Source organism: Dreissena polymorpha, chromosome 2 (assembly GCF_020536995.1).
Source record: "Dreissena polymorpha isolate Duluth1 chromosome 2, UMN_Dpol_1.0, whole genome shotgun sequence".
Lineage (NCBI taxonomy): Eukaryota > Metazoa > Mollusca > Bivalvia > Myida > Dreissenidae > Dreissena > Dreissena polymorpha.
This window is the reverse complement of record NC_068356.1, coordinates 73970257-73986571: the sequence shown is the minus strand read 5'-3', so window position 1 is coordinate 73986571 and position 16315 is coordinate 73970257. Positions and strand designations below refer to the sequence as shown.

At 32.7% G+C, this 16315-nt stretch overlaps 2 protein-coding genes across 11 annotated transcripts in view; one reads left to right on the top strand and one right to left on the bottom strand.

Moving 5' to 3' along the window:
- LOC127867614 (PDZ and LIM domain protein 7-like) overlaps nt 1-10198 on the bottom strand; it is a 56924-nt gene extending 46726 nt beyond the window's left edge. For 3 of the 7 annotated variants that reach the window (XM_052408911.1, XM_052408910.1, XM_052408912.1), the window contains exons 1-2: nt 9946-10198; nt 907-1058 (exon numbers count right to left, since the gene is read on the bottom strand). In XM_052408911.1, coding sequence (XP_052264871.1) covers nt 907-1058; nt 9946-10056 — 263 coding nt within the window. In that variant the 5' untranslated portion in view covers nt 10057-10198. The remainder of the gene's footprint in view (nt 1-906; nt 1059-9945) is intronic. The other 4 variants (XM_052408906.1, XM_052408907.1, XM_052408908.1 and 1 more) reach the window with 2 other exon arrangements.
- A 5161-nt stretch (nt 10199-15359) lies between these two features.
- The window catches only part of LOC127867621 (growth factor receptor-bound protein 2-like), a 35039-nt gene continuing 34083 nt past the window's right edge, over nt 15360-16315 (top strand). For all 4 annotated transcript variants that reach the window (XM_052408926.1, XM_052408924.1, XM_052408925.1 and 1 more), the window contains exon 1: nt 15360-15518. In XM_052408926.1, the coding sequence (XP_052264886.1) occupies nt 15441-15518 (78 nt within the window). In that variant the 5' untranslated portion in view covers nt 15360-15440. The remainder of the gene's footprint in view (nt 15519-16315) is intronic.

Here is a 16315-nt window from a genome sequence, read left to right as displayed (position 1 = left end):
CCAAATTAGTGCAACACATTTCAAGATACAGCTTTATATTATTCAGGTACTTTGCATTGTTGTTTTTTTACAATTGCAGGAACGAGAAAAATACAAAGTGAATTACATTTATTACTGAAGGCTGACATGATTGAAAAAAAAAGCACAACTACTTAATTTTTTCAGTACACATGTAGAGTAGTGGTTTATCATGTTGTCTGTTCATAAAGAAAGTTTAACATTTCATATATTTCATTGTCTCACACATGTTTGTGTCAATCACCAACTATTGTTGGCAAATTATCAGTTTTGAGACGTCATGATAGTGATCATCCCTATAATCAAAGTTCTATCTTGTACAAATATATCATTAAATATATGTTAAATGCATATGCAGGGTGTCAATAATTCCACCTATTAATGCACAAATTATTTATTTAATAATACATGTATATCATTTTTACACTGAACATATTTCTTAACCAAAACATGTGATTTGCCATTTGTGGTGCATCTGTTGCTGCTGTGACTAGAGCAGGGTCTAGTTTATTCATTTGTTTATAATTACAAATTTGATTCACAATCTTTCCATAGTTGTTTTGAACGGACTTTAAATGTCCAGTCTTTATGCTAAACAACTAACCCAATACCCTGAGGCACCTGAAATGGAATATGGCCTAGTAAAATTCAGAAATTAAATAAACATAGTCTTGCAAGTGGAAAGTTCACCAGTTTACTATCAAATCATATGGAATTGGACAAAAGGCTTAAATCAAGCAAAGACATTATTTCGAATCCTGACCTAATACATGTATGTTGTTTTTCATCTACCCATATCAATAAAGTATAAAAACACTATCCACCAAAAGAAACGTAACTGTCCTAGTTCAGCGTCAGAAAAACAATCTACATGTTAGATCTACCTACCTCTGGAGTAAAAGGTCTAATTTATTTCCATAAGATATGATGGCATCCTGGGCATCCTTGTGTTTTAGCGTGTCACTTGACTTACTACCGATTTTAAGAATTATGTCCCCTTGCTGCAATCCACACTTGGCCGCCAGACTTCCTGGGTTAACCTATATACAGAAAAAAAATGGCTTAAAGAGACATATTGAAGGCATATTTGGAAATGCTTGATATTTGTGGGCGCAAGTTTGAATGCAACTGAAAGTCAGACTTTCACTGTGCTTGACTTTTCTTGTCCTTGTAAGAGTTTTTGGCACCTTTTTATAAAAACAAACTATTTGTTTAGAAGATCATTTATTTAGGCTTTCAAGTACAAATAATTTTTTATATTCAAAATACACTCAGAGAAATACAAATCTTGATTTTGAGTGAAAACCATTTACTAACATTGAACCTTGACAATTGATCTTGACCCAATGTGCCCCACATATGTAAACAAAACTGAAGATGTTGCACAAAGTATTAATGCTTGCAATTCAATTAGTTGTCTGTTCTCAAGATTATACTGTATTAAAAAGAAATCATTTGTTTTTTGTAAGTGACCCTGATTTTGGTAACACACATCCCAAATGCATTCACCTAATCATGAATCTAAGTAAATAAAGTTTCATTACAATAAATTATTGCTCAATTTGTTTTTAAGTTATAAGTAAAAATACTTCTTCAATATCTACTAACTTTCACCTTGACCCCATGCTCTCCATGTGCAATTTCATGCCATATTTACAAATAAGGCATTTATGTACGTAGTTTCAAAACAAGAGCTCCATTTTTTATTGCAATATTGAGTGACAGCCATTTTTGTAAGTAACAATGACCTTGACTCCATCAGCAATCTTAAATGAAGTTTTGATTGGCCCTGTGTATGCAGTTGCATAAAAATAGCTCAATTTATTTTGAAGTGACTAGATAGAGTCCCTTTTTTCTATTTAAGTAACATTGTTATAACCTTGACCTCATACATGTATATGCCAAATGCAACCCTATAGAGGACTGGATATTTGGTATTTATTTACCGTAGTTAGTTTTATTACCCATTGCTTAATTCATTCTTGATTTATTAAGCATTAACAACTGTCTATATTTATTTAACTTTGACCTTGACGGCTTGACCCCACCGATCCTATATGCTATCCAAAGGTAGGTTTGGATAAAAGGTAATATACATGTATGAAGTTTCATAACAACAACTCACTTTGTTATCTAGAAAAGTAAGAGGAATCCCTTTATTGCAAGGGTGAAAGGGTGTGTCTTGGATGGAACTTGTTTATATAGCCTTTATGTAAAAATATGTTAACCCTTTGCATGCTGGGAAATTTGTCGTCTCATAAAATGTCGTCTGCTGAATTTGTAAAATAAGCATTTTCTTCATTTTTTTTCAAAGAATACTATCAGAATAGCAAACAGTTTTGATCCAGATGAGAACGTGGCGTCTCATCTGGATCCAAACTGTTTGCAAAGGCCTTTAAAATTCAGCTCCAGCGCTTTAAGGGTTAATAGAATGTAAGTATTTATAAAAATGGTTGCTAACTATACAGGTCTCATTTGTACAGACTGTCAATAAAAAATTATGTTCATTTTTATAAAAGAAATAAGTAGGACGAAACAAACAGTAGTAATGCAAAATTGTTCTGAATGAAATGTACCACAATACAAATTGTGGTAACAATTGATAACTGAGTACTGTATTTTCATGATATTGAAACAAATGCCTCTGTTTCTTGGCAACAATACATGTAGTATCTTTTTTAAGATATTGATTATTTTTGAAAGTTAAATTAAGTTTATATATTTTAACAATAAAATGTTTCTGCTCCAATCTTTAACCTCTGGTTGATACATGTATCACCACAAAAGCATTAGATAGGATATTTGTGGCAGAATTATGGTATCGTAATATTCCAGTGATAAATGTAGCTGCTTCACTGATATACCGGAATGGCAGCATACCTATTAACTTTACCTAATAAAAAAACTACAAAACATATGCTGCTAACACTTTGAAGTAGCAGGAATTTATATATTGGCACAGAAGCAAATGCATACTAGAATCGGAGTTCAGGAGACTTTTATTTACTGTTCAGTAGAAAAGAACTGCATTACCAGGGATTTCAAATAAAGCAGAAATGTGCTATTTGATGCAAACATAATGCAATTTTCTCACTTTTGAGTCATGCTATTTACCTGGCTGCCGTACATCATTTTGGTGAAAATGTTATCTGAATGCTAAATAAATAAATTATTTAAAATAATATATTTCATAAAATACAAATTTTGTTAAATCTTAAAGTGTTTGACTAATACATGTATGTATACCATGCAGTTGGCTGAGAATGTAAGTAGGATGCACAAACAATTACTGCGGACTTTTTTACCTCTGAAATCTTAATCTGATCATTGAAATTTGCACAGGTCATTAGACTACTGATTCTAAAAATCTATTGATATTGCTGATAACAGTCAAGTACATTGTGAAAATGTATGTTTAAAAAGTGGCTTTTGTAATATTTAGATCTTTTTTAATTGTATGAGTCACATTATTGTTGGTTTAGTTTAAATTGTGATTTAAGAAATTGACCATCACTCACCTTTATCAATCATCTGACAAATATGACAAATCTTAAATACTGACCAATTCTGCCTGTCTCTGTTGGGCAAACTCATGACCTTGAGTTTCGTTTGATTACAATTGTTAAACAAATTGTTCTGTAATACAATGATTCTAAATTAAAATTATAAATATCTACAATACAGGCATCGTGTACTTAAACAAAAACGCCTGTCCGCGGTGTTCACTTTTCGAACACCCGAAATCGCTGCGATTACACGCTCTCGTTAACAGGAACACCCGTGATCACCGCGTTGCAGCGCAGCCACCGTAAACACATGTCTACGATGGTCATTCACGCGTTTTAAATGTAAATGTATAAAAGAAAATCATATACTACATGTAGATATTACATGTATGTGCACATGTATGCGTACTTAAATTCGGACAGTACGTAAAGTCGGAAACGTAAATAAAGCGTTTAGATGATCAATACTATTAACACTTATGGTGTTAATCAATAAAATTGCCCTTTTTAACAACAAATATCGAGTTTCAAAGAAATCAAGTGAGTATTAAATCAATTATTTACTTGTGTCCGATTTTAAGTACTGTCCGAATTTACGTACTGCATCAGTATGTTACGACTTGTGTGCAGTCAGTACACAATACAATAATTGTTTCAATAATGAAGGAACTGAAACGGCATAACGGTAACGATACAGCGTGTTTAAATTATATTTTATAAAGAGAAAATGTCAATGCCAAATAATTTGCGAGATATCCCGGTACTTTAGTTAAAATTCACAATGAAACTTTAAATGGAAATGAAATGATCTCAATGCTGTACCCGCTATGAAATTTTTATTTTGCACACTTTTAATCAGAACAAGAAATTCATTTATTTCATGTAGAAGTTGTAACCGAAAATAGCTGTACACGACGCGTGCAAACCGTGTCAGGTGATTTACGCATGTTGGAATACAAATGTCCTGATTGGGCGCTTATTTCATCAAATCTTTAAATAGAATCGTATGTAAATAGTAAATAGAATATTCATTTGATACTTATATGGGATTATCAAGTAATGGATAAAGATGGGAGAAGTTGCATGTATGCGATTGAGACAGTTGACACATACGTATTGGGGAACCCAGAGACTCAGGATAATACGATTACTACAATCAGTTATGAGTTCTTCATGGCTTCAAACTGTTTATTGCATAATCAAACACGCAATTAACACTCCTATATACGGGTGCGATATCCTACAGCTGGGTTCGAACAAGGTTTTCTTTTAAACGCGGTGTTTAAAAAGGACAGAAAACACTGTCATGGGCATGGGAGTGAAAAACATTATTCATTATCACTTTTAAATGAAAGGGATCAATACAATATGTTTATGTTCAATTATTTTATTTTTAGCAAGCACGATGAACACCGCGGTAGATATTATGGGTCCGCGGTGAAGTGCGGTGTTCGCCTTATGGCAAACGGCCCCCGCGACATTTGATCTGAACACCCATCGCGGGGTTCATATTGGTAAGTGAACACAGTGAGATGAACACCGCGGCAAGTGGCGTTTGTTTAAGTACACGGTGCCTGTACTGTAACTTGTTTTAAATTTGCTAGTATTTATTTATGCATTTTATGATTTAACTATCAATTGATAGAAAATTAGAAGCAAATATGCCTGAATCCAGATATTTACGCCAAATTTTACACATGTTGTGTTGAGCCTGTTTACAAGCAGTGCAGGTAAAAATGATTGCCTTTGGTTATTACATTGAAGCGCTATGAAATCAGAAACCAATCAAAAAGACAAAAATGTTTAGAGTAAAAAAAAATCTCACATGAAGACTTTGCTTAAAAAAAGTTTTTCATAAAAGAGATCAAAAGAAATACTTGTTTCAAATGCAGTCATCATAATAAAAAATTATGTATTACATGTTTACATAATACATTGAAAATATTTCATGAATCAAAACAAAGCTAACACAAAATTTCAAGAAGATCTTTAAAATTACCTCTTGCATAGAAAAGTGAATAATTGGCATGGAACAGGTACATGTATTGTTGCACTTTAAGTTTGAATAGCACCAATGTCATAAACGATGTTTCTATCAAATTAATAAAGATCCAACACTAATAAAAACATGTCACATGAGCTCATTTGGTGAATTAGGCTTTATAAAATTAATGTGAGGAACAAGAAAAGTCCTATAACCCCTACTTATTTAACAATCAAGACTCAAGAAAGTTGGAAGGAGTTTCAAATTAAAGCTGCATTCAAATCAGTGTCCGACAAATCCATTGCCCGGAGCCCGGGGGCTACTGAAATTTTTCATCGGGCTACTGAAATTTTCCAGCTGACGCCCGCCGGGCTACTATAAATCTATAAGAGTGGTAGCCCTGTTTATTGACAGACATACGTAGAATAAACACACTGACCATGTGTTTGTACACTGTGTATTTCTTATAATCCGATAACAAAGTGCAATCAATTATCTAATCAGTCACCGATCACTTGCGGTAATGTCGTAAACATTAACATTGTATTTTAATCATCCAGAATAAACATTTGTCGTCTGCTTATAATATAATGAGAGCCAGTTAGATAGTTGGCGCACATGATGCAACGTCATTTCGCAGTATTGAATTCTTTGTTAACCGCAACAATGAGTAATAGCGCCAATGTTTTTGATGTCGTTAAATATCCAAGGACGCAGAACATTAAATAAATCAAAACAATTATAGCGGATTCTTCAAAACGGTAACGAAACCGAAAATGAATATTAATAACAACGGTGTGAATGCTGTTAACACCTGCTAATTAGTTTGCATTGTCAATTAATAATTTGATTAATCGACTGTTAATCAATAATCCCATATATGCCCGATTTATATTTTTAAAACCAAATATAGACGATAAGAGTCATAATACACAAACGTTTGAAATTTTTGAAAGTGTCAACTGAATTTCGGCATATGGTTCTATTTAAAGATATGATGATATAAGCTCACAATCAGGACCGTTGTATTGCAACATGCGTAAATCACTTGCCACGGTTTGCACGCGTCGTGTACAGCTATTTTAGGAAAAACTACAAAATTCTACATTTAATAAATGAATTTCTTTGTCCAGATAAAAAGCGCGCGAAAATTGGCGTGGGTGTATTTATTTGTAAATAATTTTTTGTAGCGGGTACAACATTGAGATCATTTGATTTCCATTATAAGTTTCGTTGTAAATTTCAACTCAGGTACCGGGGTATCTAGCGAATTATTTGGCATTGACATTTCCTCTTAATAAAATATAATGTAAACACGCTGTATCGTTACCGTTACGCTGTATCAGTTCCTTCATTATTGAAACAATTATTGTATTGTATACTGACTGCAAACAAGTGTCGTAACATACGGATGCAATACGTAAATTCGGACAGTACTTAAAGTCGGACACAAGTAAATAAATAATTTAATACTCTTGATTTCTTGAAACTCGGTATTTGTTGTTAAAAAGGGCAATTGTATTGATTAAAACCATAAGAGTCAATCGTATTGATCATCTAAACGCTTTATTTATGTTTCCGACTTCACATGCTGTCCGAATTCAAGTACACCTACATGTGCACATACATGTAATATCTACATGTAGTATATGATTTTCTTTCGTACATTTACATTTATGTACACGGTACCTGTACTGTAACATTAATTTACGATATTGACTGTGTACATGAGACGACTTGCTGTATTATATATATGTATGTATACATATTATGTATATGTAAATGAAGAAATAAATTAAAGATGAAAACCTGCCTCTTTATCATTCTGCAGGAAAATTTTATGGGCTACCAAATATTTTTATTGGTAGCCCAGTGGGCTACCTGAAAAATAAGAAATTTGTCGGACACTGCAAATATTAATCAGGTACATGCATTTGGTTTTTACTGAATTTATTTAATTTTTGTTTGCCTTTATGATGTGTGTGTGTGGGGGGGGGGATCTTTAGTAGCCTGTTGGAACCCGATCTGTCTTGTATGGTGACCATAAACCAAACTCATATGTTGCATGTATAGCAATAGACCAGTTCACGCGTGACGTCACGCGCACCTGCGTGTTTACATCCGGGCTATATTGGTAGTCAAAAGAAAGATACAAATCAATGGGGAGAAATAGAGCGTGATCGGTTATATTTAAACGATTATATTTAGATTTTATTTTTCAACATGCCAACAAGTTGCTCTACGTTACTGAAACAAATAAGATTGAACACAATGAATAAATAGATCAAATCCAAATAAAAAACATTTACAAATTAACCATAATGGTATTTGTCTGGGCAGGGACCTTTACCCTGGTCCGGGTAAACTAACATGTTGACACATTAAATAAACATTTAATTAAATTAAATGCAATAGTTTTCATTTGATTGTTTGCATCAATATTAAAATCGTTTAAGCCTTTGTATTCCGGTGTTTAATTGCCCCTTTGTTCTGCCTAATACGATTATCTCGTTTTGATCAGATATTGTACAGACCTAACTAACAACATGGTGTCATAAATCACACTAGGTGGCAGATGACAGTCTGGTCATTAAACGCAATTGATGATGCCACCATGTCTTCATTCTGGTAGTATTAAGTAACTAGGCATTTGGTTGAATAAATTTACCACCGACATACTTAACAGTTGCTTAAATTAGATATGTTACATAATTATTGTACAAATTAAATGTCAAATTTGAAGTCTATAGATTATCGGAAATTGAACACGGTAAAGATACAAGCCCGTTTTATTTATAAAAAAATAAAGTATTTATGAATTATAAAATGTAAATAAAAAATATTTAACGTATTTAGCGGGCATCGGTTAATTATAAATACGTCATTCCGTATGATGATGTAATGTTACGGCAATGCACGAAAAACATCATAAAAACAAGAAATTACGTTTGACATTAATGGGGGTAAATAATAATGAAACAATGTGTATATATTATATTATATATGTATATATATTATGTTGTGTGTGTGTGTGTTTGTGCGTGTGTGTTAAATGTTAGATAGTTGTCACTCATACTCGATCACTAGTAACGAGTTTACAAAATACATGAATACACAGTTCAATTTGCATCATGTGAGGTTGTGTTTTTCAGTTGAATGTTAATATTTCTCAAGCCATTCTCTGAACAACACCCATCCAAATTAAAATTACATGTAAATACCGTCATGAACTTCGCGTTTAATAGGGCTTTTTAGTACGTTTATTTTCAATGAAACACTGACACATTCTAGCTATCACTATTTTTTTATTATTCTAGTTTACGCATGCAATTGATAATTATAATTTTATAATTAGATGTATCATTATTTTTATTGAAGCTTTTCTGCAAATAATTATACGGCTAATGCATAGAGCTCTTTGTTGCGTCGAATTGTCTGTCGTTCAGTCTTCAGACAATCTTAATTACTTTTATGCTAATGACCCGTTCTTTTAAAATGCAAATAAATGTGTTAATGCATTCTTTTGGCACTAAACATTATATTTTTAAATATTATTTAGGTGTTGTTTTTTTAGTTTCTTTTCAATTTATTGACTAAACAAATCTCGTTATCCATATGCTTTGCGTTAGCTGCAAGCAATGCTTTTGACTACCAGTGCATTGCGCATGCGCGAAAATCGGGAATCAAAACAATAACAATGAACTGGCCTATAGAAAGCAAAGCATGACAAGACAGCCACAATAAAGTCATGAACTTTTACCACAAAGTATTTAGAGTTGCATGTTTGCAACATTAAAAACATAAATGTCTTTAATAATCCTTCCCTGTAAATTACTAAATGTCAAATGATATCTTGTCAAGAACTAAAAAATATTTTTTCCTGTAAATTCCGTTACTTTAGATTTATAAAGACTTTTATACTAAATTAAAACAATTTTGACACAAGTGCTACATAAATCTTAAAATTGTATTTCCTAATAAAAGATTAAATGGCAAAATAATTTATATATCAGATGTTTTCTTAGTAACAGATTCAGATTCTATGAAGGTTGCCTAGCAACTTAGACTTATTAGTATATTTCTTCAGAATTCCTATCAATAAGTTCAGTTATCATTTTGATGTTTTTTCAAACAAAATCTACCATGCACATTATTTAAGAAAAAATCTTTGTATGTGAATAACTCAAAATTTATCAGAGTAATGTTATGAATTCCAAGATATGTAGGTGGTGAAAAGGAAATGTGTAATGTAGGAATAAGGAAGCCTAATGTAACTACATCAGTACATGACAAAATCCTACCACTTAAATTAAAAAAAAAATCATGAAATACGGAGTCAAGCAAAAATTTGTATTTAAAAGCATCGGTACGACCTCACTTGTGAATAAAACCATTCTGTTGTTAATAATTAAATGATAAACATTTCTAAATCCATACTCGTGCAATTGTTAATGGGCTGCTAAAATCTTTTCCGCCCTGCAAACGAAATCCCCATGGTGTCGATGGATCCTGGCGCTCTAACTTAGCTTCCAAAGTCAAAATTGACATAGTCGCACTTGTTTTTTACGAACGAAACACTAAATAATCCAAAACGTTCACTCCAAAGCCTAAATAGTAATGTTCACTGTCTATTTCCTGATCAGCTGTCAACAATTGTGCACACGGTTCACATTCACATAAACGATTGAGTTGTGCGAACAGCTATTCCATTCAGATTAAAGGTCAGCCTCTAGAATTACTCTGGCTCAGCAGTCTGTTGCTTTTGAATATTAATTAACAACCAATTAGTTTAGTTTAAACCTATTTATTTTAACTCGATTGCATTGAAAGTACTTACTACTTAATTGAAACGCGATTGAGTCCGTTTCCTGGGCCAATTTAGAAGAAGCTGGGTGTATACATCAGTTTTATTTACTGTTAATTGCCGAGTCTTCTGGACTGCTTTAATTTATGTTATATGTTATGGTATATGTAATGTTTGTATTTCTGTGACTTACGTGAAGGAAGTTTAATTTGAGCCAAAAAAGGTCAAATTTACACCGGCTATTCGCAAAATAAATAATTTTGACAAGAGGACCAGAGCGCGGTGGCCAATGAGACCTTTATGTGCACTGGTTGTTAAATAAAAATGGGGTTGGGTGGGTTTTCTTAGATGGCATGATGTATGGGTTTTGTTTCATGTAATGCACATGGCTGTTGTGTGTTGGTCTGGAGTGGAAAATGAAGTACTTGTCCAACTGTTCGCGTAATTCCGTCGTGAAAGTCAATTCCAATGTCGTATTGTGTCAGTTTCCAGCGCGCAGAAACCGCCGCCCCCCCCCATAAGCGCAACCGCCGCCGACCAAGCCAGAACCGGCCCGCCCGCACACCATAGCCCCGAACCTCCCTCCGACGAAAAAATTGAGACAAGCATCCACATCAACCGTTTCGATGCCCGTGACAAACCAGGATATCAGTGTAACTTTTAGCTGAATACAATGTATACGGTATCCCTTGTTCCGGATTTTTTTTTAAACAAATACATATCAAAAGACTTTGGCATCCAAATAAGAATGCACGGACCGTTGGGAAACAGTGTACATGAATTAAATCAATTGAGGTGGCTACATATAGTAAGTAATTTGTATAAACCTTTTCGATTTACATAGTGTTGTTTTTTGTGTGTTGTTTTTTTAGCCAGAGAATACAAATTTTACTTCAGAACTTTGTTTCAGAGATGTGTGTTTTAAAATCGTATAAAAAACACAATTGATCAATTTCTGGAGAGGACTGGAATGAGAGGTGTACATGCTATAGCTCATTTTTAATAGAAATAAAGATTCGCAAATAAGCGCTCCTCTTTAAAGAAAGTCGTTAACAGAAAAGACTGTAAAAAAGTCAAAATTACTTAGTGCTGAACAGAACCTATTTTTATTATGCTTCATATGTAAAATAATACTTCATACATATGTTGTGACAAAAGGTGATTTTATAGTTCACAAATGATTATTTCACAAGACAAAAAATGCGTAAAGGATACCCTATTTGTTTGGAAATCATTTAAACGAGGTTATATATATATAATAGTATGTACATCAACCGTTTCGATGCCCGTGACAAACCAGGATATCAGTGTAACTTTTAGCTGAATACAATGTATACGGTATCCCTTGTTCCGGATAAGAATGCACGGACCGTTGGGAAACAGTGTACATGAATTAAATCAATTGAGGTGGCTACATATAGTAAGTAATTTGTATAAACCTTTTCGATTTACATAGTGTTGTTTTTTGTGTGTTGTTTTTTTAGCCAGAGAATACAAATTTTACTTCAGAACTTTGTTTCAAAGATGTGTGTTTTAAAATCGTATAAAAAACACAATTGATCCATTTCTGGAGAGGACTGGAATGAGAGGTGTACATGCTATAGCTCATTTTTAATAGAAATGAAGATTCGCAAATAAGCGCTCCTCTTTAAAGAAAGTCGTTAACAGAAAAGACTGTAAAAAGTCAAAATTACTTAGTGCTGAACAGAACCTATTTTTATTATGCTTCATATGTAAAATAATACTTCATACATATGTTGTGACAAAAGGTGATTTTATAGTTCACAAATGATTATTTCACAAGACAAAAAATGCGTAAAGGATACCCTATTTGTTTGGAAATCATTTAAACGAGGTTATATATATATAATAGTATGTACATTTCTGTGAACATATTAAATAAGCACATAGTGCACAACTTAGTGCACATCTTGTCCAGATTGTTCTTGGCAATTAGCTGTACGTATCTGATTTCAATTTAACATCAGGGCAGCTTTATTACCAAAGGAGGTGTAAACTGGATTAGGATAAACCTGGACCAATTCGCTTAAGGGAATTATCGAAAGTTATCATGGTTATAAGTCTTTGAACGACTATTTCTGATATATGCACACATGCACGGGGTACGGCTCAACTACTGTAATATATATTATTTAATGAATCAGGGACCTTGTTTTTATTAGTCCCTGAATGAATGTACAAAAGTCTGCTTTATTTTACAATGAAACACGATTTTCCATTTCCTGTAACGATATATGTGGAATTGAAATTAAATTGTTGATGTTGTGTTTTCCTTACAAAAACAAAAAATGCAGTGATGTGAATTGTAGCCAGTTAAGCTGATCGGTAAATCGTGAGATGTCTGAGGTTGGTGGGAGAGAATCACACTTTATTTCTATTACGGTTTTGGTGATGTTTTCGGTGCTTCAATCAGTATAGATAAGATATTGAATTAAATTCTTGACAACTCAACTCTTTGTGACCCTTAAAACGCTTATTTTATCAGTAAATAATACAACATTACTGGAGAAACTATCGTCACCATTCATATCTTTTTTGCAATGCCCTTCTCCTCACCTGCGGTTGATATAATAAAATAAAAAATCGAAATATGCTTTTATAGGAATAAAAGGGAATAAACTAACACATCATTAAAATAGGTCAGACCGTCTTTTCAAAATAAAATTAGTTATGGCTCTAGCATGTCGACAAGAGGGTAGCAGGCTTATCAGCCCCAAGCTTTTTCGGCCCAGACAGAAATTTCAAGGCAATTCGGCCCCAAGCTTATTCGGCCCCAAATCGACCAGGCTTATTCGGTTAGATTTAGCTGGCGGTTCGTTCGTTTGGTGACAATATATTTTGATTATAATTGAAAAAGGGTGTATAAAATGATATATTGTGTTGTCAGTTTGTTTCGTTGTATTGCTTTTGATTATCAAAGACCTATAAAATACAAAATATTTTATAGGTCTTTGTGATTATGGATGATAAAATGAAATTAATTGAAAACACAGACCTATACGATATATTTTATGTATTTTAAAATAGTTTTTCTTTGAAAACCATTATCGTTTTACAAACTGTTACGAATGTACTTGTTTTAATTGTTAAATTGTGCCGGCTTTTAATTGAATCGATTGTCGATTTGTTTGTTAAATATTGCGTTTGATTAAAGGTGTAAATGATGTGTATTTGTTTGATATGTTCAATTGTTGTTGTTTTTTGTCGGCTATTTTGCAGTTCTTTACGGAATAATATAACCTCATCTATAATTTACATATGTTTCTTTTATACAACTTTTAATCTACATATGTTTCGTCTGTACAAACATCCAATATACCAATATATAAATTGTACATGTATATCAACAAAATCTATTATAGCCGACCTAGTATGCATACGTTTATACTTTTGGTAACAAATACTAACAATAAAATTCTAACTTCTCTCATGAAATATTGTAAAAATGCTTTTTAAATGAGACCTGAGACTTGGAATGCAAACGTGCAAACATTAATTCATCTAATGGCCTTTTTACAATTTGTTAATCTGGTGACACATGTATTTTTCAACCTGATAATTAAAGGTCATAAAACCGGGCATAGGTGCGGGTGCTAGTCAATGGCTTCACTCGATAATGAAAGACGGGATCGTAGTGATTAAGTGTATGCTGTCATTAAGAATCATTTTTTTACTCTGATTGGTTATGCAATTAAACTAATAATTGTTTTGAAAAAATATTAGATTCGTTTTGTCAATTCACAAATGAGTTATGATAGGGAGTTTATTATTATTATAGTCTCATCCAATGTTTACAAGTTTCACAATTTTGCATACATAAAACATTAAAATCATGATGCAATACATGAAAGTGTCTCTGCAAACTGACTTGCTAAGATTTTCGACATATAAATTAGTTATTTTCCTATGTTAGCTTGAACATATATTAATATAGTAAAATCGTTGAGAGGTTATAATATGCCTTTTTTATTCATTTTATTGTCAGTTCAAATTTTACGGACACAATTCTTCTGTAAGATTATTTTTTATTTATAATCTTAAATCTACCATTTATAATCTTAAATCTACCTATTTGTATTTATTACCTATTGATCCGAATACATATCACTTATGTATTTAACAACCTGACAAAAAGGTCATAAAACCTGGCATAGGTGCGGGTGTGCTAGACAATGGCTTCATACGATAATTAATGACGGGGTCGGAGTAATTAAAGAAAACAACATCTGTTTAATGCCTTAACGATGTGTATCACAACAGGAAAAAAGTGAATGATGTCAATAAGAATAAAAATTGTAACGAAATTTGCAAACACGTTGTAGACATTTCCGCGACAGAAAAAATATGATGATGATGATTATTATGATGATGATCATTAATATACTGACGATTATTATGATGATTATGGTGATGATGTAATTGGACTTATTAATAAAATGAACAATTTATGTGCAGTAAATACGATACTATATTGTATTGTAAAGACGTGTGTATTCCTTATTGTTATCACTTTAAAGTTATCCAAATATATGTTATAGAAATAAATTTATAACTTGTTTTATTTTCAAAGCCGTCTCAGACTCTTGTATCTAGTCTATAATAACGCCTCATTTCGACGACGACATACCTGAAGCAAAAGACAAGAGGATCTTTTTTCAATTGAATAATCTTCAATAAAGACAATTTAATTCTGTGATAAACAATATTCCATAGTTTTAAAGAGTATCGACCAATATATTTTCAATGATTTATTCAAATTAAAAATGGAGCCGAAAAAGCCTAGTACTTGGGCCGAATGAGCCTGAAATTAGGGCCGAATAAGCCTGAAACAAACGGGGCCGAAAGAGCCGACAACCGACAAGTGCCCCATAATTGTTTCCATTATAACATTTGTTTTTCCATCGACACCTAAGAGAACTACTTTCTTACAGAACATATAGTTCTGAAAACAACTCAAATAGTTATTCAGATTAAGGTAATAAAATATATTTCTCTATTGAAGATGTTTTATATATGCCAGTGTTTGCCACCATATTCAAATATGGATCCGCTGAATATTTAACTGACGATCTTTGCGCGGAAGAATTTGTAAAAAGCAAAAACCAACATGGAGGCCGTGGCCAAACATGAATTTAACGCTACAGCTGACGACGAATTAAGCTTCTCTAAGGGCGACGTTCTAAAGGTGCGATGCTTAACGTGTTAAACAACATTTGTTCTATTTGAAAGCCGTAATGAAGGTGTCGATTGTGACCTTAATGTTTACAATAAAATTAAATAAACTGTGTGACACTCACTCCACAACTTCCTGCTTTTGCTTTTGTCGATTTTTCATACGACATCGAAATTATTGAAACGTTAATAATCGTATTTTAATAAGCTCAATAAAATAAAAAATATTTTCCGTTCGTATAAATCTGTTGTTTTATAAATTAATAAGAGTCTTTTGTCGATGAACGTAATTGACCTGACAGTCATGTTTTTGTTTACATTATGTCATTTTTTTGATGTTTTTATTTGGCAATATAACACAGTGCTTTCCAGAGGATTTTTGTCAGGCGCCCCCGGACTGATAGGGGTGGTTCAGGAGGGGCATCCCCTCCAGACATTGATTTTTTTTAATTTAACGTGTCAATTCATGTTCTGTGGTGCGTTATAACTCAAAGAAAAACAGCGTCATAAGACATCATTTGGTGCGCTATGACTCTTCAAGAAAATCCCCCAGTCATTAAAAAATATATATAATTTTTTATATTGTTTAATTGTTTTAAAACTTTCCCGCACAGATAGTAAAATCCCGACTCGAAGGATTCCCCCATACATCCGTTTCAACCCGACTATTACTGTATACTAACTATTTTTCAAGTTTCTATTTATTACCCGATAATTCCGTTTATTCCGTTTTTATAAATCACTTTCTGGTAAATATTTACGATAAAAGCTCTCAATTATTTCTTTAACAAAAACCTTGCCATTTTTCTA